This window comes from Neodiprion fabricii, chromosome 2 (assembly GCF_021155785.1).
Source record: "Neodiprion fabricii isolate iyNeoFabr1 chromosome 2, iyNeoFabr1.1, whole genome shotgun sequence".
Classification (NCBI taxonomy): Eukaryota; Metazoa; Arthropoda; class Insecta; order Hymenoptera; family Diprionidae; genus Neodiprion; species Neodiprion fabricii.
In genome coordinates, this window is record NC_060240.1 from 37,876,031 (window position 1) to 37,893,567 (window position 17,537).

The following is a 17,537-nucleotide window of genomic DNA, read 5'->3' on the forward strand; positions in this document are numbered from 1 at the left end:
TTTTTTCTGTTCGTATTCAATAATAACAAGCACTGTATTATTTCATGTTTAACGGTGAAGAAACGTTGAAATCTCGAAACGTATTTATCGTACGCTTTCGATAGATCAACATTTTTCTTCCTACGGTTTGCGTTATTTTCTTTTCTTTTTTTTTTTTTCAATTATTATTCTCAATTGCAGTTTTTGCAAATTGAATAAGTCAATGCGAAGTTTCGCTTTTTTTTTTCTCAGTCTTTTATAATATGAAAATATTTTGTTTAAATGTGACTTTCGTTCCTCTCGCTCGTTAATAATTATATGTATATGAAAAGCCAATGAAGAACAATGCCAACAATAATGATGAGAATAATCAATCGTTAATTCGACATGTCTCGCAAGAGCCTTGGATGTACGAAGATTGCAGCGATTACACATGTTGTATCGAATGGCGAACGCCGTGATCTCGGATCGTCGGTTAATAACGTAAATATCACAGCCGGTACTCATTGTCAGAATCAGCAGCAGCAGCAGTCTCTCGATTTTGCTGCACGAAATTATCTCCTCTTGCCTCAATAATTGCTAATTCCCGGATGGTCGTAAACGTCACTTCGTCATCGTGTGCGACACGCGGATGACGAGAAACGCGTATCTCTAAACACGTACATAATACGTCGAGTGTAAAGTTCACTTCGTCTCTTCAATTCATGCGTGTTTGTACACACGCGCATGTGTTACGTTTATATGTACAGCGCCTAATCATCCGCACGTATTTTATTTACAAATTTTTTACACGTTTACATATGTACACACGCGTTGTGTACGTGTATGTACATCGTTTAAATAAAATTTCCTTCCCGGTTCACTGCCACCGTTTTATTATTATGCTTTCACACGTGTCTCTGTATTTATACACGTACGTGTGCCTGTGTAGGTATATTATATACGCACGGAATTTCTGTCGCGAATTGGAAAATGGGCAAGGATATGATTGGAAAAAATAGGAAGGGAAAATATTGTCGAGAATACTGATCTACGTTACACCGACGGGTCGTGGAAAAATCATACGTACGTATTTTAAAATCGCGGATGTTTTTTGTACAAGGATATATTATAATAATAGTAATAACAATCGTGCGAAATATTTTGCATATTACATCCTCTGCTAATTTAACAGAAAAAAATCTACCTCATATTGTGTACGTAAAAAAAAAAAAAAAAAAAAAAAGACTGAAATTTCATATTTACCGGAATTGGCGTTACGCGGATTGTGAAAATCACGTTTTAATTGTTCGAATTTAATATCGTATTTTATTTTTGCACGCTACGTCACGAAAAACGTACAGCACACAATCAGTATTACAATCCGTTGTAATATCGTAATTACACGTATTCCCTCGCAGTGCAGACATTGCATACAAAGAGACTTTCGTACGTACGTGTAACCTTTGCTCGTGTATAAATAAATACGTCGACGCTTGGATGGCATATATTGCCTTGTATGCATATATGCACGCGTACACAAATACGCACATACGCGCATACGTATAACCTGGTACGTTTATCTATAAATATAAATGCGCGTTAAGATATGTAGATTTATTTCGCGTTGGTAGACGACGTCACGCTCTCTCTCTCTCTCTCTCTCTCTCTCTCTCTGCACAGACACACACACGCACACACACACATTCATATACACCCCTCTTCTCCGAGCCACCCATTTTTCCCCCTCCCACTTTATTTTCCCCACCAATTCGCGGAGTGCAAACCAGCCAACCAACAACGAACACTGACAGTGGTGTTTCACTTGCGAAGTTGGTATTATCGATACCATCGTAAGTTAGAGCACAAGAATTCTTAGTCGCGATCTCGATCGCTCCGCGCGAATACTTGCGGTTTGAATACACGCGGGTTATTGACATGTAATATTTGTTGGTTTTTTTTTTTTGTTTTTTTTTTTGGTTTTTTTTTTCTTTTTGTAATCTTTTATAACGATAAAATTTTCTGTAAAGAAATAAAAAAAATAAAATAAAAAAAAAAAGAAACACGTCGAACAAAACGACAAATTTCTTCGTAAAGTAAATTTGCGACGAGGAAATTTTCTAAAGCTCGTGTATGGATTATTGATGTTTTCATCGTGTTTGATCGAGAATGATAATAGACGGGATAATAAAGAAAAGAGTAATAACAAACATCTTGTGACATTGTCGTTTTACGCCGTTGTTAAACGTTGCTGCTGCTGCCGCTGTCGATGGAAACGTCCGCGTCGCCTGTGTAATATTGCAATTTGTGTTTTTATATTCGAAGAAGAGAAAGCGAACGATATGTCGTTTCGATGTGTTATATCGTGACTGCAGCGTACACGGTGGTATTTTAATCGAGTATAAATAATCGGGTTCGCGATTAGCGAATTGTAAAACAATTTTTCCGCGCAGCGTTCTTACGCGTATCTTCTAAAATTAGAAATTCGGCTCGCCTACGAAGCGAATATTCGAAAGATTTGCCGGGGGAAAAAAGAAAGAGAAAAGAAAAAGACTGAATAAAATTCCGAGTGCGCGGTAATCGTCCGGCGCGGGATTCTTTTCAATTTCAAGTTTATCAAACTTTTGAAACGTTCTTCGTTAGCGATATTTGTAAAAACTTGACAAAGTTATTCGGAATATCAGGGGAAAAACGTTCAGTGCCGGTGGTGGTGGTGGCGGTAGTGCTGGTGAGAAGAAATTGTTGTAAAAATAATAACAACAAAAGCAACGATAATAACAAAAACGAGAACAACAACAATAATAATAATAACAATAACGATAATAGTAATATATGAATATGAAACAGGCGTGAGAGAAGATTGACTTTTTACATCTCGCGGAAGTGTTTTGACAAAAATAAAAAAAAGCAAACTAAGAATGAAAAAAATAATTTAGTTGCCAAGGTGTATCGGTATTCTTAAATTCGAACGACGCACGTCACCAGACTGCCTGTCTACCCACACGTTTTCGATTATGTATATACAATGATCATCGTATGCCTGTACAGTACACGGTGTGTTTTGCGCAAATACCGTGTATTTTAAATTTAGACGAGTCTAATTTTGCGAGTGACACAGTGTCGTCGTCGTCAGAGAGAGAGAGAGAGAGAGAGAGAGAGAGAGAGCGAGAGACTTGACACTTGTCAGTCTGCCCGCCCACACTTTTCCACATTTTTCGTCGTACAATCATGCGTATAACAGTGTAACATCGACGCGGAAAGAGAGAGAGAGAGAGATAAGACGTATGCAATCAATAAGAAAAATCATAATAATTTGAAGATTTGTAAAACGAGGGGAAAAAGAAAGTCCGAAGAACAGTGAAAGATAAATTCGGCGTTCGCGCGACGACGTCGACACCAACGACCGGTAATTGTCGATCGTTCCGACGAAGATGAGGATGATGTCCGTCGAGCATCATCCCTCGGCCTTCAGTCCCTACGTATCGAATCCCTCGCTCCGCCTAATGCCGTCAACCTTACCGGAAATGTGTATCGTATGTGTAGACATGGCCAGGGACACGCCGGGGGCCCCAATGTCGAGGCCTAGGGATCTAGCATCGGCCGGAACTACGACAACCACGGTTACTTCCGGGGCTTTCCACGCGGCTGCTCCTGACTCGGCGGCCCTTCACGGACACGCGCTTCAGCAGAAGATACTTCAGGTAATGTGGAGCCCTTTGCTTCTATTGCAATTACCGTCGAAATTTATTATTTGCCGCTAAGTAGACGCAGAAAGCAGAGAGAGAAAGAAAGAAAGAAAGAAAGAAAGAAAGAAAGAAAGAAAGAAAGAAAGAAAGAAAGAGAAGAACGCCTACTGATCGATGTGCGTATGTTATGCGGAATGTCATTTTTGTGCAATTTGATCCATTAAATTGAAACAGTTTTTTTTTTTTTTTTTTTTTTATCTCCGTCTTCTTTATACGATTCTACTTGCTTCTACGCTTCTCAATGCGGAAGTATGATAAACAGAGAGAAACAAAAAAAAATCCGTATTTCGAGTCTTAGTCATTTATGTTCTAATGTTGCGTGGTAAATAATCACGTAACTTTCTTTAACGAAGAAGATTTTGTTTCGTCGAAATATTCACGGTTCTTGTTAAGGTAATAAAATTGAAAGGGAAGATAAAAAAAAAATTATAATAATTAAAAAAAAAACAGAGAAAAAGAAGTCGTAAACAAATACAGCCTTATTCATATTTTCCAGAACTTGAGTAATTGTCTAACGTGATTGTGCAAAGTTCGTAGAAATGAACGGTCGTGTGATATATAATATATAATATATATAAAAATATATAAAATATATTTATTTATACACAAAATGGAATGAAATAATTCGTTCTATGAAAAATTTCGCCACGTCACACGGCCGTTTATTTCTACGAACTTTGCATAATCACGTTAGACAATTACTGCAATATATTGTATACATAAAGTAGGGTGTTTCAGAAAGAATGAATTTGCGATTTTCCACCGTCGCACCTCCGTAAAAACTTTGTTTAGGTCAAAAGTAAGGTTCTAGCAAAAGATGAGCGTTCTACGTTGTGTGGAAGATCACGCTCAGTTGATTTTGCTATTTTATACATTTTTTTTATCTTTAAATTTATAGAGAATGGTGGATAAATTTTTTTTCCTACCGCTTACGTCAATCATAATATCAATTTACGTCACTAAGACGACCCGAACTTGTAATGTTAATTCTCCAGTTGATATTTGAGCAGTCTGTCCGACGATCGTTTCGTTATTAACTCAATTTCATAAAATAGTTACAGTTTAATATGAATTTTTAATTTAAGAGAATTAGATTACCGTTTTATACATATATCGTTGCGTTACGGATCGTGATCTTTGAGCTGAATATTTAAAATGTCGGGAAAGAAATAATAATCGAATTGCTACAATGTGTTTTTTTTACAAATTCAAAAAATTTTTGAGACAACACGTGAAAAATCAAACGAGCGCAATCTTCCACGTAACGTGGAACGCTCGTCTTTCCGCGGAATTTTTCTTTTGACCTAAACGAAATTGCCACGTTGGAAAATAATTTTTTTTGCTGAAACACCAAAATACACGGTCCGTGTGTGAGTCAATAATGTTATTATCTTACGTAAGGAAATTCTCAATCGTCGCACCGCTTTTAATCTCTCTCTTTCTCTCTTTTTATTTTTTTCTTCGTTCTCTTGATTTCCCCTTTTATTCGCAGCTGTGGATATAATTCAATCGATGAGAAGTTGTCATTTCCATTCGCGGAATTCATTATTGTACGGTGTGCGTGTGTATTACAATAACGCCTGTTGCAAAACTACGATTATATTATATATATTAACATTATAATACATATATGTGTAATGTAAGTTTTCCATCGCGCCAATCGGCACAATTGGAAGTTTATGGTTTTTTTTTTTTCTCTTTCTCCTTATTCACTCTTTTTTCACAACTCGCTCGCACGTCCTCGTTTCGAATGCCGATTAGTTTCGCGTGCGCGTTTTGAAGGCAGAGTTTAGTCGGCACGACGAGGCAACGACTGAGTGAACATTTATACGATTGCAGGTATAACGAATCTCAAGAAAGAAAAAAAAAAAAAACAAAAAAATTTATTTCTTTCGTTCTTCTTCCTTCATCGATAACCGTTAGAATACAAACGGATAGAAACGAGCAGCATATATTTTCAATTTCCTTTTCCAAGTTTTATCTTCAGAATCGATACACGACGCACGATCAATTTTGTACGTGACGTCACTCAACGTTAATACATCCGTATCTTAAACTCGTGCGTGAATATTTTCTAAACGTGTGTCAAAGATTGTAAATTCGAGGCGAAGCGACGCGAACGTATGTAGAAATTTTTACATACACCCGAGGTCCGACTATTTCTTATCTTATCGCTTACAGAGTGACCTCAATAATGGAATGAATTCCGTGGCCGTATCTATATATAGAACTTATCGTTCACCTATTGCTACGAATATCGACACGTGTGTTACATATACCATACCAGTCTACTTGGTATGTATTCGCATCGTGTGTCGCGTATATTTGCATGCGCGAGGTCAAATAATTACACGAAATACAATCAACGATGCGTTGAAAAGTTGTAAATTATATATCTTAGCATTTCGTGCCCGTTAAAGTGTTTTTAACCGCGTAATCGTACGCGATAAAATGTCGTATGAAAATAAATAACGTTTCAGTGAATCGCAAGGTTGAAACAAATGAACACGCACGAACGCAAACGGATAACACGGTTAAAAATAATTATCATTCTCGTCGGGGTTTGTTAGAAAAAAAAAAATAAAAAATTCTTTTACCAAATCGTCGAAGCACAGCCTGCAAGTTCAACTCTGCCGTTATTATTTATTTATTTATTTATTTGGTTTTTCTTCTTTATTCACGCGTACATGTACCCGTAAAACCTGTGAAAAGGGACAACGTGACGTAAAAAAAAAAAAGTAAAAAGACGGCAATTTTCCTTTCTACCGTTTCTTCGCGTTGTAAAAATTTTTTTCCATCCTCATCTTTTCTTCCCCGTTTCTTCGTTGCCGGTTATACGTATCGATATACGTATAATACGACGTACCGTGCATACGGCTATTTCTAAACTTCATTGTTATCGCAGAGCGCGGATTCCCTGCGTCAGAGAAGAGCCGAATATTTTGTTGTACGCCTGATATCTGTAGAACATACCGTGCGTAGAAACAAACGTTATTTGTTGCGTGTGTTTGTTTTAAATAATTTTTTTTATTATTTTCTTCCCATTTTCTATTCTCATTTTTCTCTTATTACCTTGCAAAAGCGAAGCGCAAGTCGAACGGTGCTAATTGGCGACGTGTTCTTCTTCTTATTTTTTTTTTTACCACCGCACGTACGTACTACGTCTATCCTTTAATTCTTACATCCGTTTGTCGTCTAACGATATTTCGCTATTCATACAAACGTCCGTTCTCTCCGTCTGCCTGTGTTACCTACACATGTAACGCGCGACAATCGTACGCGTGCATATTTTCTCGTATCTTATCGAAACAAGCTGCAGCTGATTACGACTCTCAATCAAATTATACGAATATTGTGCATCGGAATGAAATACTCGAGACGTAGTATTTAATTATAATTGACCGCGTGGAATTTACTCCGTTTCGTTGTTATTAACAGTTTTATAGTTATATAAAGAATTTCGATAATGCGTACCAGCATCGTTCGATAAGCTGCTGCGTGTCAGCTCGCCGGTTATTTCCGTACTAATCTGACCCTGAATATAATATAGCTCTGGATATATATATATATATATATATATATATAATATATGTGTATTTTATACACACACACATACACACACACACGTGTTGCATGGAAACAGGATACATTTATATATTATATAAATAAATTCTTATCGCTTATTCGCGTGTTTGTCGAATAATTGATGTACAGTTTTTTAGCCACTGTTTAGGTCGGACACAAATTTGCCCGGGCAGTATCGACGCGCGAAATAACGATTACAAACAATTTCTCGTCCGTAATGCGTGCGATGTTTACTCGAACAGAGAATTCTCATCTTTGCGCGTACGAATATAATACGTATGTAAATACGAATCTTATAATATATAAATAATATACCGGATTCCTCCTGAGAAAAAACAAAAATACTCATGGAAAATCATCAATTTTCTACGAATCGTTCGCGTCACTCTTTCCAATAATCTTTTACGACAGGTACTCGTCAGTGATTATTTTTCGGGTTTTATCCGTTATGCTTTTCAATTTCCGGAAGTAAATTAACAGGGTTTTTTTCTTTCTTGCAATGTCTTGATTTTTTTATTTCATTTTTTGCACGACGTGTTGTACGTTTTTACGTTACGCGAGAGTCGATACCGTTATGACTAAATTATACCTGTTTAATAACGAGGCGTTTTTAGAAGGTAATCAAGAAATTTCGCAAACTTTAGACACGTCCGCGGATTTTGCAATCGTTGGCCGCACGTGCTCGCGGCATTGTACGATATAAATAACTATATATTCTAGAGATATTATCACTGGCAGTTTCGCAATTTTTATTATACAGACTTGTTTAACGAATCGGCTCGATGTCGGTTTTCAAAACAAATATTCCCTTCTCGTCTCTTTGCTTTTTTAATTATACATGTTTTTACCTATCTATAAATTTTTCCTGTCCCTCGTCGATGATTATAACAACGAAACGTCGTTAAATTTACATATCGAATATTTATACGGTATCTAAAAATGTTTATACACACATAGTGAATAATACGAAGCTCTTGCAAGTTTCGCAACGTCGAGTGTCCGCATATTTATGTATAACATGACGCGTAATGTCGTACGCGTTATGGTCGCGTCGCGTTGTCCTCGTATACGCATGGTAGCAACGTTATTTTAGGTATAATTAAATTCAATGCTATAAAATTTCGATGTAATTTATTTTTACGCACGTCTTATTATAATCGAGCGAATAAACGGTCTAATCAAATATCCCTAGGATTAAAATCTTGATTCTTGAAGGAGGTAAAAATAAGATGTACAAAGAGTGAATAAAGAGAAGATAGCTTTGACGAGTCGTAACGTGGTACAAAAAACGTGCGTGAGGAAATAAATAAAATAAATAAAAATAAGGATAAAAAGAAACTCTACGTTTCGAAGCGTATTGTACGTCTATATAATGTACAATGTTATATATATTGCGCCTGTTGACCGTGAGAGGTTTATACGGATTCATTCGTATCTTATCGTCCAGGCTCGCACTCGATACATACACCAAATGTAAATTGCCGGCATTATGGCCAATGCCATTACAAAGTCCAACGTAGATCCGTATACGATCCATTCGCCCCAAGGAAGTACCTGGAACAGATTGATCGTCGGGTATTTTTTTTTTTTTTTTTATTCTAATTTCATCGAGAAAGTAAATGATTTCTGTGAATTCGAAGCAATACGCTTGAAGTATGCAGACACGCACGTCAGGGAATATAAATCGTGACGAGGTGAAAATAAAAAATGAAATTTAAGAAACACAGTGGAGTAGAAAATAATTTTTTCTTTTCCGCGCTTTATCGGTGTATGGTTTTTTTTTTTTTTTTATCGCGCGTGGAAATAAAAAAAAATAACCTGAAACTTTGCCGCGATCAATGCGAGAACCACGAATATCCATAGGATGAAATTTCTGTAGGAAAAATGTCCATCCCACCAGCTCGCGAATTCCCGGGAAAAGTTTCGGGATTCAGCATCGCGTCCGTTCCTATAATCCGCGTCCACCGGATTATCATCCCGATCCGCGTTACGATGCCGTTCGTCGTAATCTTGAACCCAATCCCCGATTAAACCGGCGACGTCTAATTCCGTAAAGACCGGAAGTTCCCGACCTTCGATGCCCGCCTGCAAGGTTAGACAGTAGTTGACAAAACCTTAAATTACAGACATTTAAAATTATACTCGATTATGTTTAATTGTTATAAATATCGTAGGTAGGTACATACGTACATGATGAAAAAAAAAAAAAAACAAATCAAACATTTATTTACTAAATATTTTCTCAATCCGATTGTTGGAATATCGGACAGAAACCTCGAAACAAGTACCCAAATGGTTGGGGAGGTGTTTGTGTTGTTGTTTTTTTTTTTTTTTTTTCGCTTTCGAGTGGTTACAAAATACCTGTAGACGAATTCTTATGCGTTGGAAAACGAAGGGTTAACGAAACTCACGTTGCCTATATCAGGGCCGGTGTTGTAAAAATCGATTAAAGTCGCAGGGTGAAATTAATATGTAATGACGAGGGATGAACGGGGATGAGTTTTTTTTTTTTTTTTTACCGCATCCGAGGCGAGGGTTACGGAACTCAAGGGGGCTCTGCACATCGGACAAGGTGGCGATTTCGTTCGACGCACCTCGCAGTATCTGGCCAAACACTTGGCGCACAAAAAGTGACCGCAGGATGCTCGGACTCCGGTTTTTCGATTTCCGAGACAGACCGGGCAGACCTCGACTCCGTTGTACGAGGTGCTGATCGATCATGGGAGGCGAATTTGATTTATTTGTTACCTTTGTTTGTTTCTTTTTTTTTTTCTTGAAACTCAATCAACCGTCAAGCAAGAACGAAGTTGAATCCAGCACGAGCCAGATTCAGCAGGCAAACGTGCGTCATTTTTTGGAAATAGAAAAATGCGGTTCCGTTTTACCCTCGTAATTTTGTAAAAGTATTCGGGGTCCCAGGTATTTGACAAAATTTTCATTTTCTATCTTCGCTATCTCGATTTCGAACGAATGCTTTGATCGTTTGGCTGCTGATTCTGGCTACCAGGTTCAGCTCGTCACGCGTGATACTTTTTTCTTTTTTTTCTTTTTTTTTTTTCTTTCTTTCACCTGGAGTGATTTTTCATAAGGGGGCTCGTTATGGTTTCTTTCGACGCGTCGTCAGCCGCGGTCGAATCGTGGGGAAAGTATCTTCTCAACGCGTAGAAAAACCGCCTTCCGTTATCGGCGAAATTGATTTTTTTCGCGAGAAAAAAGTAGCCGCCCAATCCAACCGCCAGCAGTGTCGCTCTGGTTAAAAAACCACGCCAGCTATTCCCGCAGGAGCCAACGGATTCTGGATTTACAGGGTGAAGCTGGGCGAAAACCGTTTGCGGTTTTGGGTAATCCGAAATATTCATCTCGTTAGCGACAAGCCGGATTACGCGGTTTACGCGTGAATAGAAATCGGTCTTATTTATTTATTTTATTTTTTTTTGTTTAACGCCGATTCGCAGTAACCGCGAAGAAATTTAACTTTGTCTTAATTTTTTTTTCTTACTTTTTATTCCTCAAATTTCGCGTTTTTCGTTAACAAAAATTTCCGTACAAACGACAGGTTATGACAGTTTTTGAGACTGTGGCGCGATTCAGGCGGAAATAAACGATTTCAACACCGCGAAATCATGTGTCACAATTACCACCATACGGAATTTCCTACGAAACATATTTTCTCATTTACGTCTCGCGATAAATTAACCGCGAGCAGAGGGGTTAACAATATTGGGTATTGAATTATTTCGCGGGTTATTTTATTATTCTCTACGTGATTTGCCAATTTTTTGACATTTTCAAACCGTGCAATACGTGCCTGCAGACAACGCATTGTATACGCGACACAATTGTTCGCTGTACGAATTGACAAAAAAAACGATGCGAGTCATGGCCGCTGTTGTCAAGGCTCCGCGTCACTTCACTTCTGCAATAACTTTTGCACGTTTTATGCAGTCTTATTATTAGAGTATCTACGTGCATACATTTTTTTTTTGCCGTATCCAACTGATACTCGATCGATGAAATCGCATTCTTTACACAGTATAATATGTATATATATATATATATATATATATATATATATATACATAGAACGTCTGTTTAACCCGCTGGCGATTCGTCACGACGGATATTTATAGAATTTACACATCGACGGTGTACTTTCCTATTTTCCATGAATTGTATCGTGTTGTACAAATATATATATATTTTTTTTATTTTACTCACTACAAGTGTAACTATAAGCTATAGATGACGATCGCAAATCGTCAAACTATTCCCGTCTTCATCGTCATGTCGGTCGATCGACCGAGTTTTATCTCGACGAAAGGAAATCCATTCCTCGGAATTCGAGCTATTATTACATGTCCACCTAAGACGTACGCTGTTTACAATTATTCATGCAAACGACATCTTGAATAGTTTTTCTCTTTTACCGGTCGTATGTTTTGCTGAATTTGCATTATAAAAGATAGTAGAAAAAAATTTGTTGTAACAAAATACTCAACCAATGAAACGGAGGAAGGATAAAAACGAGCACGTTATTACGCTGCTGATTTATACTAAATTGTATTTTTTTGCGAACTAACGTTGTCGACTAAACAATAATTGTGAGTTAGAATTCAAGGAAATTATTCTCTAGTTGGCGAAGGAAGTTCTGGTCTTGCTCGGAATTCGAATTACCGTAACTTGGCGTACATGTGAATATATGATATTATCTTAAACGTTATATATATTCTCGTAGCGGACGATACGACACGAGGATTTCTCGTAATTTATTTGTCGAATCATTATGCACAAATAATATCATATAAAATTTTCTTTCCTTCATATCACGGTTAGACATATCCACTTGTCGTCTTTTATATAAAATAAAACTGCCGCAAGTAGGTCATAAAAATTGAAGTACAGAAAGAATTCGGCTGAAACTTGAAGTAATAAAAATTCTAGACTCTTGACTTTTTAATAATATATATTTTCGTCCGCTTTCGTACGTAGCCGGTTTCTAAACTCCATGCGATTCCCTCCTGCATATTTTCCTTCCAGCAAGGGAAGTGTGTGGGCGAATCCAGTCCCTGATCCACGTGGGTAAAAAAATGATTTTACCAATTGGACACATCCCGTGGCCTGCAAGCCACCACGTGCACTAAACGTTATACGTGATATTGCGAGTGCAGCGACAGCGTTCAGTCAGTCAGTCGGTATATAAATGTCCTCTTCTTCTAGTTGACACGCGTCCGTAGGAAGAGCTTCTTGATACTCGTTGCATGGCACGTCTCATTATGCAACTGTTGAAATCAATTTTTTTATAAATTTTCGATTATTGAATCGAGAATGATATAATCGTCTGTTTGATAATAATACAATAATGATCTACTTCCAACGACTACGTTACACCTATCATAGATCGTTTAAAATTGATCTGAGGTGAAGACAATTTTGCCAAATTTACCCGCAATGAGATAAAAACTATTGGCCGTATTTTTATCCCACTGGCGTCTTACTTGGAGTTGCGAGATGTATGTATAAAAAAAAAAAAAGAAAAAGCAACTCAACTCTTCTCGCTATTTTCAATCAATCGCGGTTAAACGCAGATCGATTTTCACGTTTTCAATCCGCGTCAAACTGCAGTTGTAATTGTTCGAACTTGCCCTTGAGGTGTCTGGGTTTTTTTCCAGCTACAGCAGCATCATCAGCTCCAGCAGCAGATCCTACGGCAACAGTATCACGCTCAGGAACGTCAGCTGGCCCAACTCCACGAGCAGCAAATGCACCAACTTAGGGTAAGAAAAAAGTACGAATTTACAGTCGTTGTTAACAAGTTTACAATTAACGCGTACGAGGCAAATTGCAACATTTTAACAAGAATTTCACGTACCGTACAATACACGTAGATCCGCGTATTTGTATGATAATAATAATAATATTGATAATACGAACATCGTCGGTTATTTATTATAAGAAATGAGAAGTAAGAAATTGCGAATCTGAGGCAGTGAACGATTTTTGTCGTGAAATAATATTATTATTACCACACTCGCAAAGAATGAGTCAACGAGCGACCTTTGAAGACTTGTTAACTTTTTTATTTACCAATCTAAAAATAACATCGCTTTGGTATCTCGCTTTTGTCGTACGGTTCTTTTGTGTCGCGTCGTTCTTTGGTTCTCGTTGGGATTCTGCCCGGGGAGAAGTCGCGGATTCATAGATTTCTCTGGATTTTCTTCTCGTCTTTTCTCTACCCGCATCTAAAGCAAATTTACGCGGTACGGAGACTTTGGCGTGCGTACTAACGATTTATAGATTCTACAATACGCTGCAGCGTAAATAACGACTCTTGAAACTTTTTTTTAACGAATACCGCAAGTGTAGCTAATTGCCTCGATCGTAAGTTGAAGTTGACTTTGTTAAGTGGCTTCATAGTCGTGGTCGGTCATATTTCTTACGATTAGTCACTTTTTGTCAATTTTTTTTTTTTTCAAGAAATAGACACTTGCGTCACTTTTTCGATCGTTACTGAGTTTCGAGCGTGAATAATTGTGTCGCACGATTATTTTTCTTCCACGCCTGTATCCGATCGACAAGATTTTGTTTTTCAAGTTTTATTGTCAATAAATTTATAAATCAGAGTTATTGTTAACTCGTCATTCATAATTACTAAACATATTGTACGGTGATAAATTTTTCTGATGTGAAAAAACGACGTGAATAAACAAGGAAAACTCGTCCGCAGCGACATAATTAAAAATAGGACTATTTCGGAATGAGATGAATAACGATGCTGGTTAAACTTCACGTTTGATTATTCTACAACAATTTGAGTAAATTTTTCCCACTTTTTTTTGACACGTGAATTATAATTCGCAAATAACATTTCGGCTACGATATAACGTAATTGTTAAACCAAATTCTTGATTTTCTTAAGAGCGGAAAGTTAGCTCGTGTTTTCATCATTTTTACACAAAACTCGTCGTTCAAAGAGAACGGGAATTGGGTGGTGATAATTATTGGAAAAAATTCGGTGCCGAAATGTTGAGATCCTGCAGTTTTCGATTCCGGGCACGTCTGACCCCCGTAGCGGAAGTTAGCGAATCGCGGTCAACCGGTATGCTTTTACTCGAACATCAAGTATTTATAGACCATGCAGCCCGCGAGACTTTGAACCTATTCGATCTATGGCGAAACGTGTGTGTTGGTATAAAACCACCGCCCTGGGCGTATAATAAAACGCGAAACACCGGCAACTCCTCTTCTTCTTCTTCTCTCTCTTTATATCCTATACGTATCCATCATCGGTCATTAGTCTTCCGGGCCTCGGGTCTCGATTTAAAAAAGCCTATGGTCTATTATTAATTCCTTCGTCGATGGAACGGGGAATTAGACATCGACCGCAAGTTTACAAAAATCTAACCCAACCTAAGCGTCGCGTTCTCGTCGTCGTCCATACGTGTATTTATATTTATATTTACACGTATAATGCACGATATTCTTTAAATATGACATTCGTCGGGGATTTCATTCCGAGACGAATCGCTGTATATGCTTATAAAAAGAGACGGGTCAAGAAACTCATTCTTTCACGCGACGTATAATGTAATACATATATGTATATTGTATATGATTGGATATTTATCTTTGTTATAATTTAACGAAAATTCGTTGTAAAATGGCGGGTGTAGTTCGTGGAGCGCAGCGACAGACGGATGGTTAAAATTCTCGAGGAGCCTTCCTCGCCTGCCATTAAAATCAATGCGGTGACCGCGACTCTTATAATCTATATCCTTATACCTATACCGCTTGTCGTTAGGTTCGTATTTAGTCGAGGGATATCAGAAGAGAGTCAGCCATGCCCCGTTGTACGAGTCTGTACGGCGAATGTAGGAGAGACACGTGCGTTACCTCGTTTTTCGCCTCGCAATCTTAATCAGTCAGACGTGTCAATAGCTGACGGAACCCGCAGGCGCGTGTCGCACGTAACCGGAAACGCTTGACGTCAAAGGGTGCGGCGTTACGTCATCGCAAAAACGCGATTTTATTCGATATGTCGAAGTTATAGAGAGAGAGAGAGAGAGAGAGAGAGGGAGAGAGTGTGAGAGAGGTAAAGGAGGGAGGTCGAATTGATACACGGAATTGTGGAAAAGGGTGTAAGGAAAATTTTGTGAAATTTTGGTCGATGTATAATTGGGATAACTGTAGACGGAAAAGAGATTGTATTAGACATATTTGCAGATTATCGTTCGGCTTGTTATTCAATTTATCCAAACACTTGATAAAATCGGTTAAGATACCGTGCACTGACGTCGTTCGTGAAAATGTAATCTAACCGTGTGTCTGATGCCGTATTTCCCGGCATTCTAATCAGTGTATTATTCAATACGTATCAGGGTGGCGACGGACCGGAGAAACCGGGAACAAATGGTCAGGGAATTTCATCCATCGGGAAACGTAAGGGAATTATAACGGAGCACAGGGAAAAACGTACTTTTTTTTTTACAAATTGTTTTCAAACGTCAGCCACGCTTCGTATATCCAGTAAAGCTAACTTTCGGAAATGGTATCGTTCGATTTCTAATTAATCGTGTGAAACGAAGCAATAATATGTGTGTGTGTGTGTGTGTGTTTTTTTTACCCAAGTTTTGTGGGAAAACGTCAGGGAATTATGAATTTTTTGCGTTAAAAATCAGAGAAGTCGGGGAATTCTATTTGGGAAACATTTTCGCCAAAATTGTATATGTATCTATATATATAAATACATGTAGACGAATCAGAAAATGGAACCGGTGGTTATAATGAGTTAGCCACTGACAAATTGGCGGACATCCATATTACGTACACTATACAGTCAGCGGGATGCGATTGATAATGCGGTAATTTATGTATAATTCTCTTGGCAAAGGCTAGTTTCCATTGTAATATGAAATTTATTTTCGTACGCGCCGACATTGCAACGTTACGCCTCAATTCGCATCGCTCATCCGCTTCAAGTCTTGATGCATCTATACGTATTATATGCAGGTGGTGCTTTTCCATTTCCTTTTTCTTGTTCTTTTACCCCGCGTGCAGAGTTCGCTTTAAGATCCGTTGTAACGTTACCTTCGGTAAATCTTATTACTCCGAAAGTCGGTCACGACTTTAACCTGAGGGCTGAGGTCGATCTTATCTTATCTATATCCATCAGTTATTCGCGCTCTGCCATGGTTCAATATTCGCGTGCTCAACTGAATAAACAAACGATTTTACCGTCCGGTGTTTCGTTCGAAACGCCTTACCTATGATTTTTGCATTATTATTATTATTATTATTGTTGTTGTCATTATAATTATCATTATCGTTATACTTCCGTATCGGACTTCGACCTCCACAGGTGTTCGTATCAGTATATACCGTATACGTTTAACACCGTTGTTCGCGGCTTCGTCGCGATTACACTGATGTGTGCGAAAACAAAAGCAAAGAAAAAAAAAATTACGCACCAATTTTCATATAAAAATATGATAAAACTTCCACGACAGCATGGTTTTTTTTTCTTCTTTTATTTTCTTTCACACGTTCTCTCCTACTATTGAAATTACGTCGATCCCCTCGGCTTTGAGAACTTATTATAGACTTTTATTAATCTTACGCAATATTCAATTCGGTGTACAGTCATCACGGTGTAGCCGTCGTTGGTCGGTCTTGAGCGAAATCGCGGTTAAAATTGGCCGTATGTAATTTTGCAGGATGCATCCGCGATTTGCTGAAGCAAGCTGCAGACTCGAGTGCTGCAACTTTGATTGAGTATCTGGTACGAGTCGTGTTTGCATATTTGCGTTTGCCAACTCAACGCGGTGTAATCAATTTCAAAATTACGTTCCACAATTACGCGATAGCTGGCTCGGTCATTATTACACACTTACAGGTTGTATACCCATACATATGCATTCGTACGCACCTTAGTTATACACCTACATGCATATACGTGCACGATTATTTACAAGTTTAAATCGTGCGTCATATACACATTATTCTATCGCAAGACGTGTGCGCGTCGTATAATGTTAGTGAAAAAATGATTATTTCACGTATTATTATACGTATTACAGGTATCGGAAAGCGCATGGTATAAATTAAATCCTTGAGATTTTCGGCATTCTAATTAATTGATAATATTTTTCGCCAGTCTGTATTTTCGCATATTAATGGTAGAATTAACACGCGTTACAATTTCGCGACATCTGTCTTTTCGCGCACAACGTCGTGTATCAGGCATATTTGAGT

General features: G+C 37.9%; 1 protein-coding gene across 14 annotated transcripts in view; it reads left to right on the forward strand.

Annotated features, from left to right (window-relative positions):
• Positions 1-17,537, forward strand: part of LOC124175972 (histone deacetylase 4) — a 105,545-nt gene that overhangs the window by 72,441 nt on the left and 15,567 nt on the right. For 10 of the 14 annotated variants that reach the window (XM_046556693.1, XM_046556686.1, XM_046556687.1 and 7 more), the window contains 2 exons: positions 3,502-3,659; positions 12,959-13,063. In XM_046556693.1, coding sequence (XP_046412649.1) covers positions 3,502-3,659; positions 12,959-13,063 — 263 coding nt within the window. Of the gene's footprint in view, positions 1-1,997; positions 3,365-3,501; positions 3,660-12,958; positions 13,064-17,537 lie in introns of those variants that run through there. The other 4 variants (XM_046556700.1, XM_046556689.1, XM_046556690.1 and 1 more) reach the window with 4 other exon arrangements.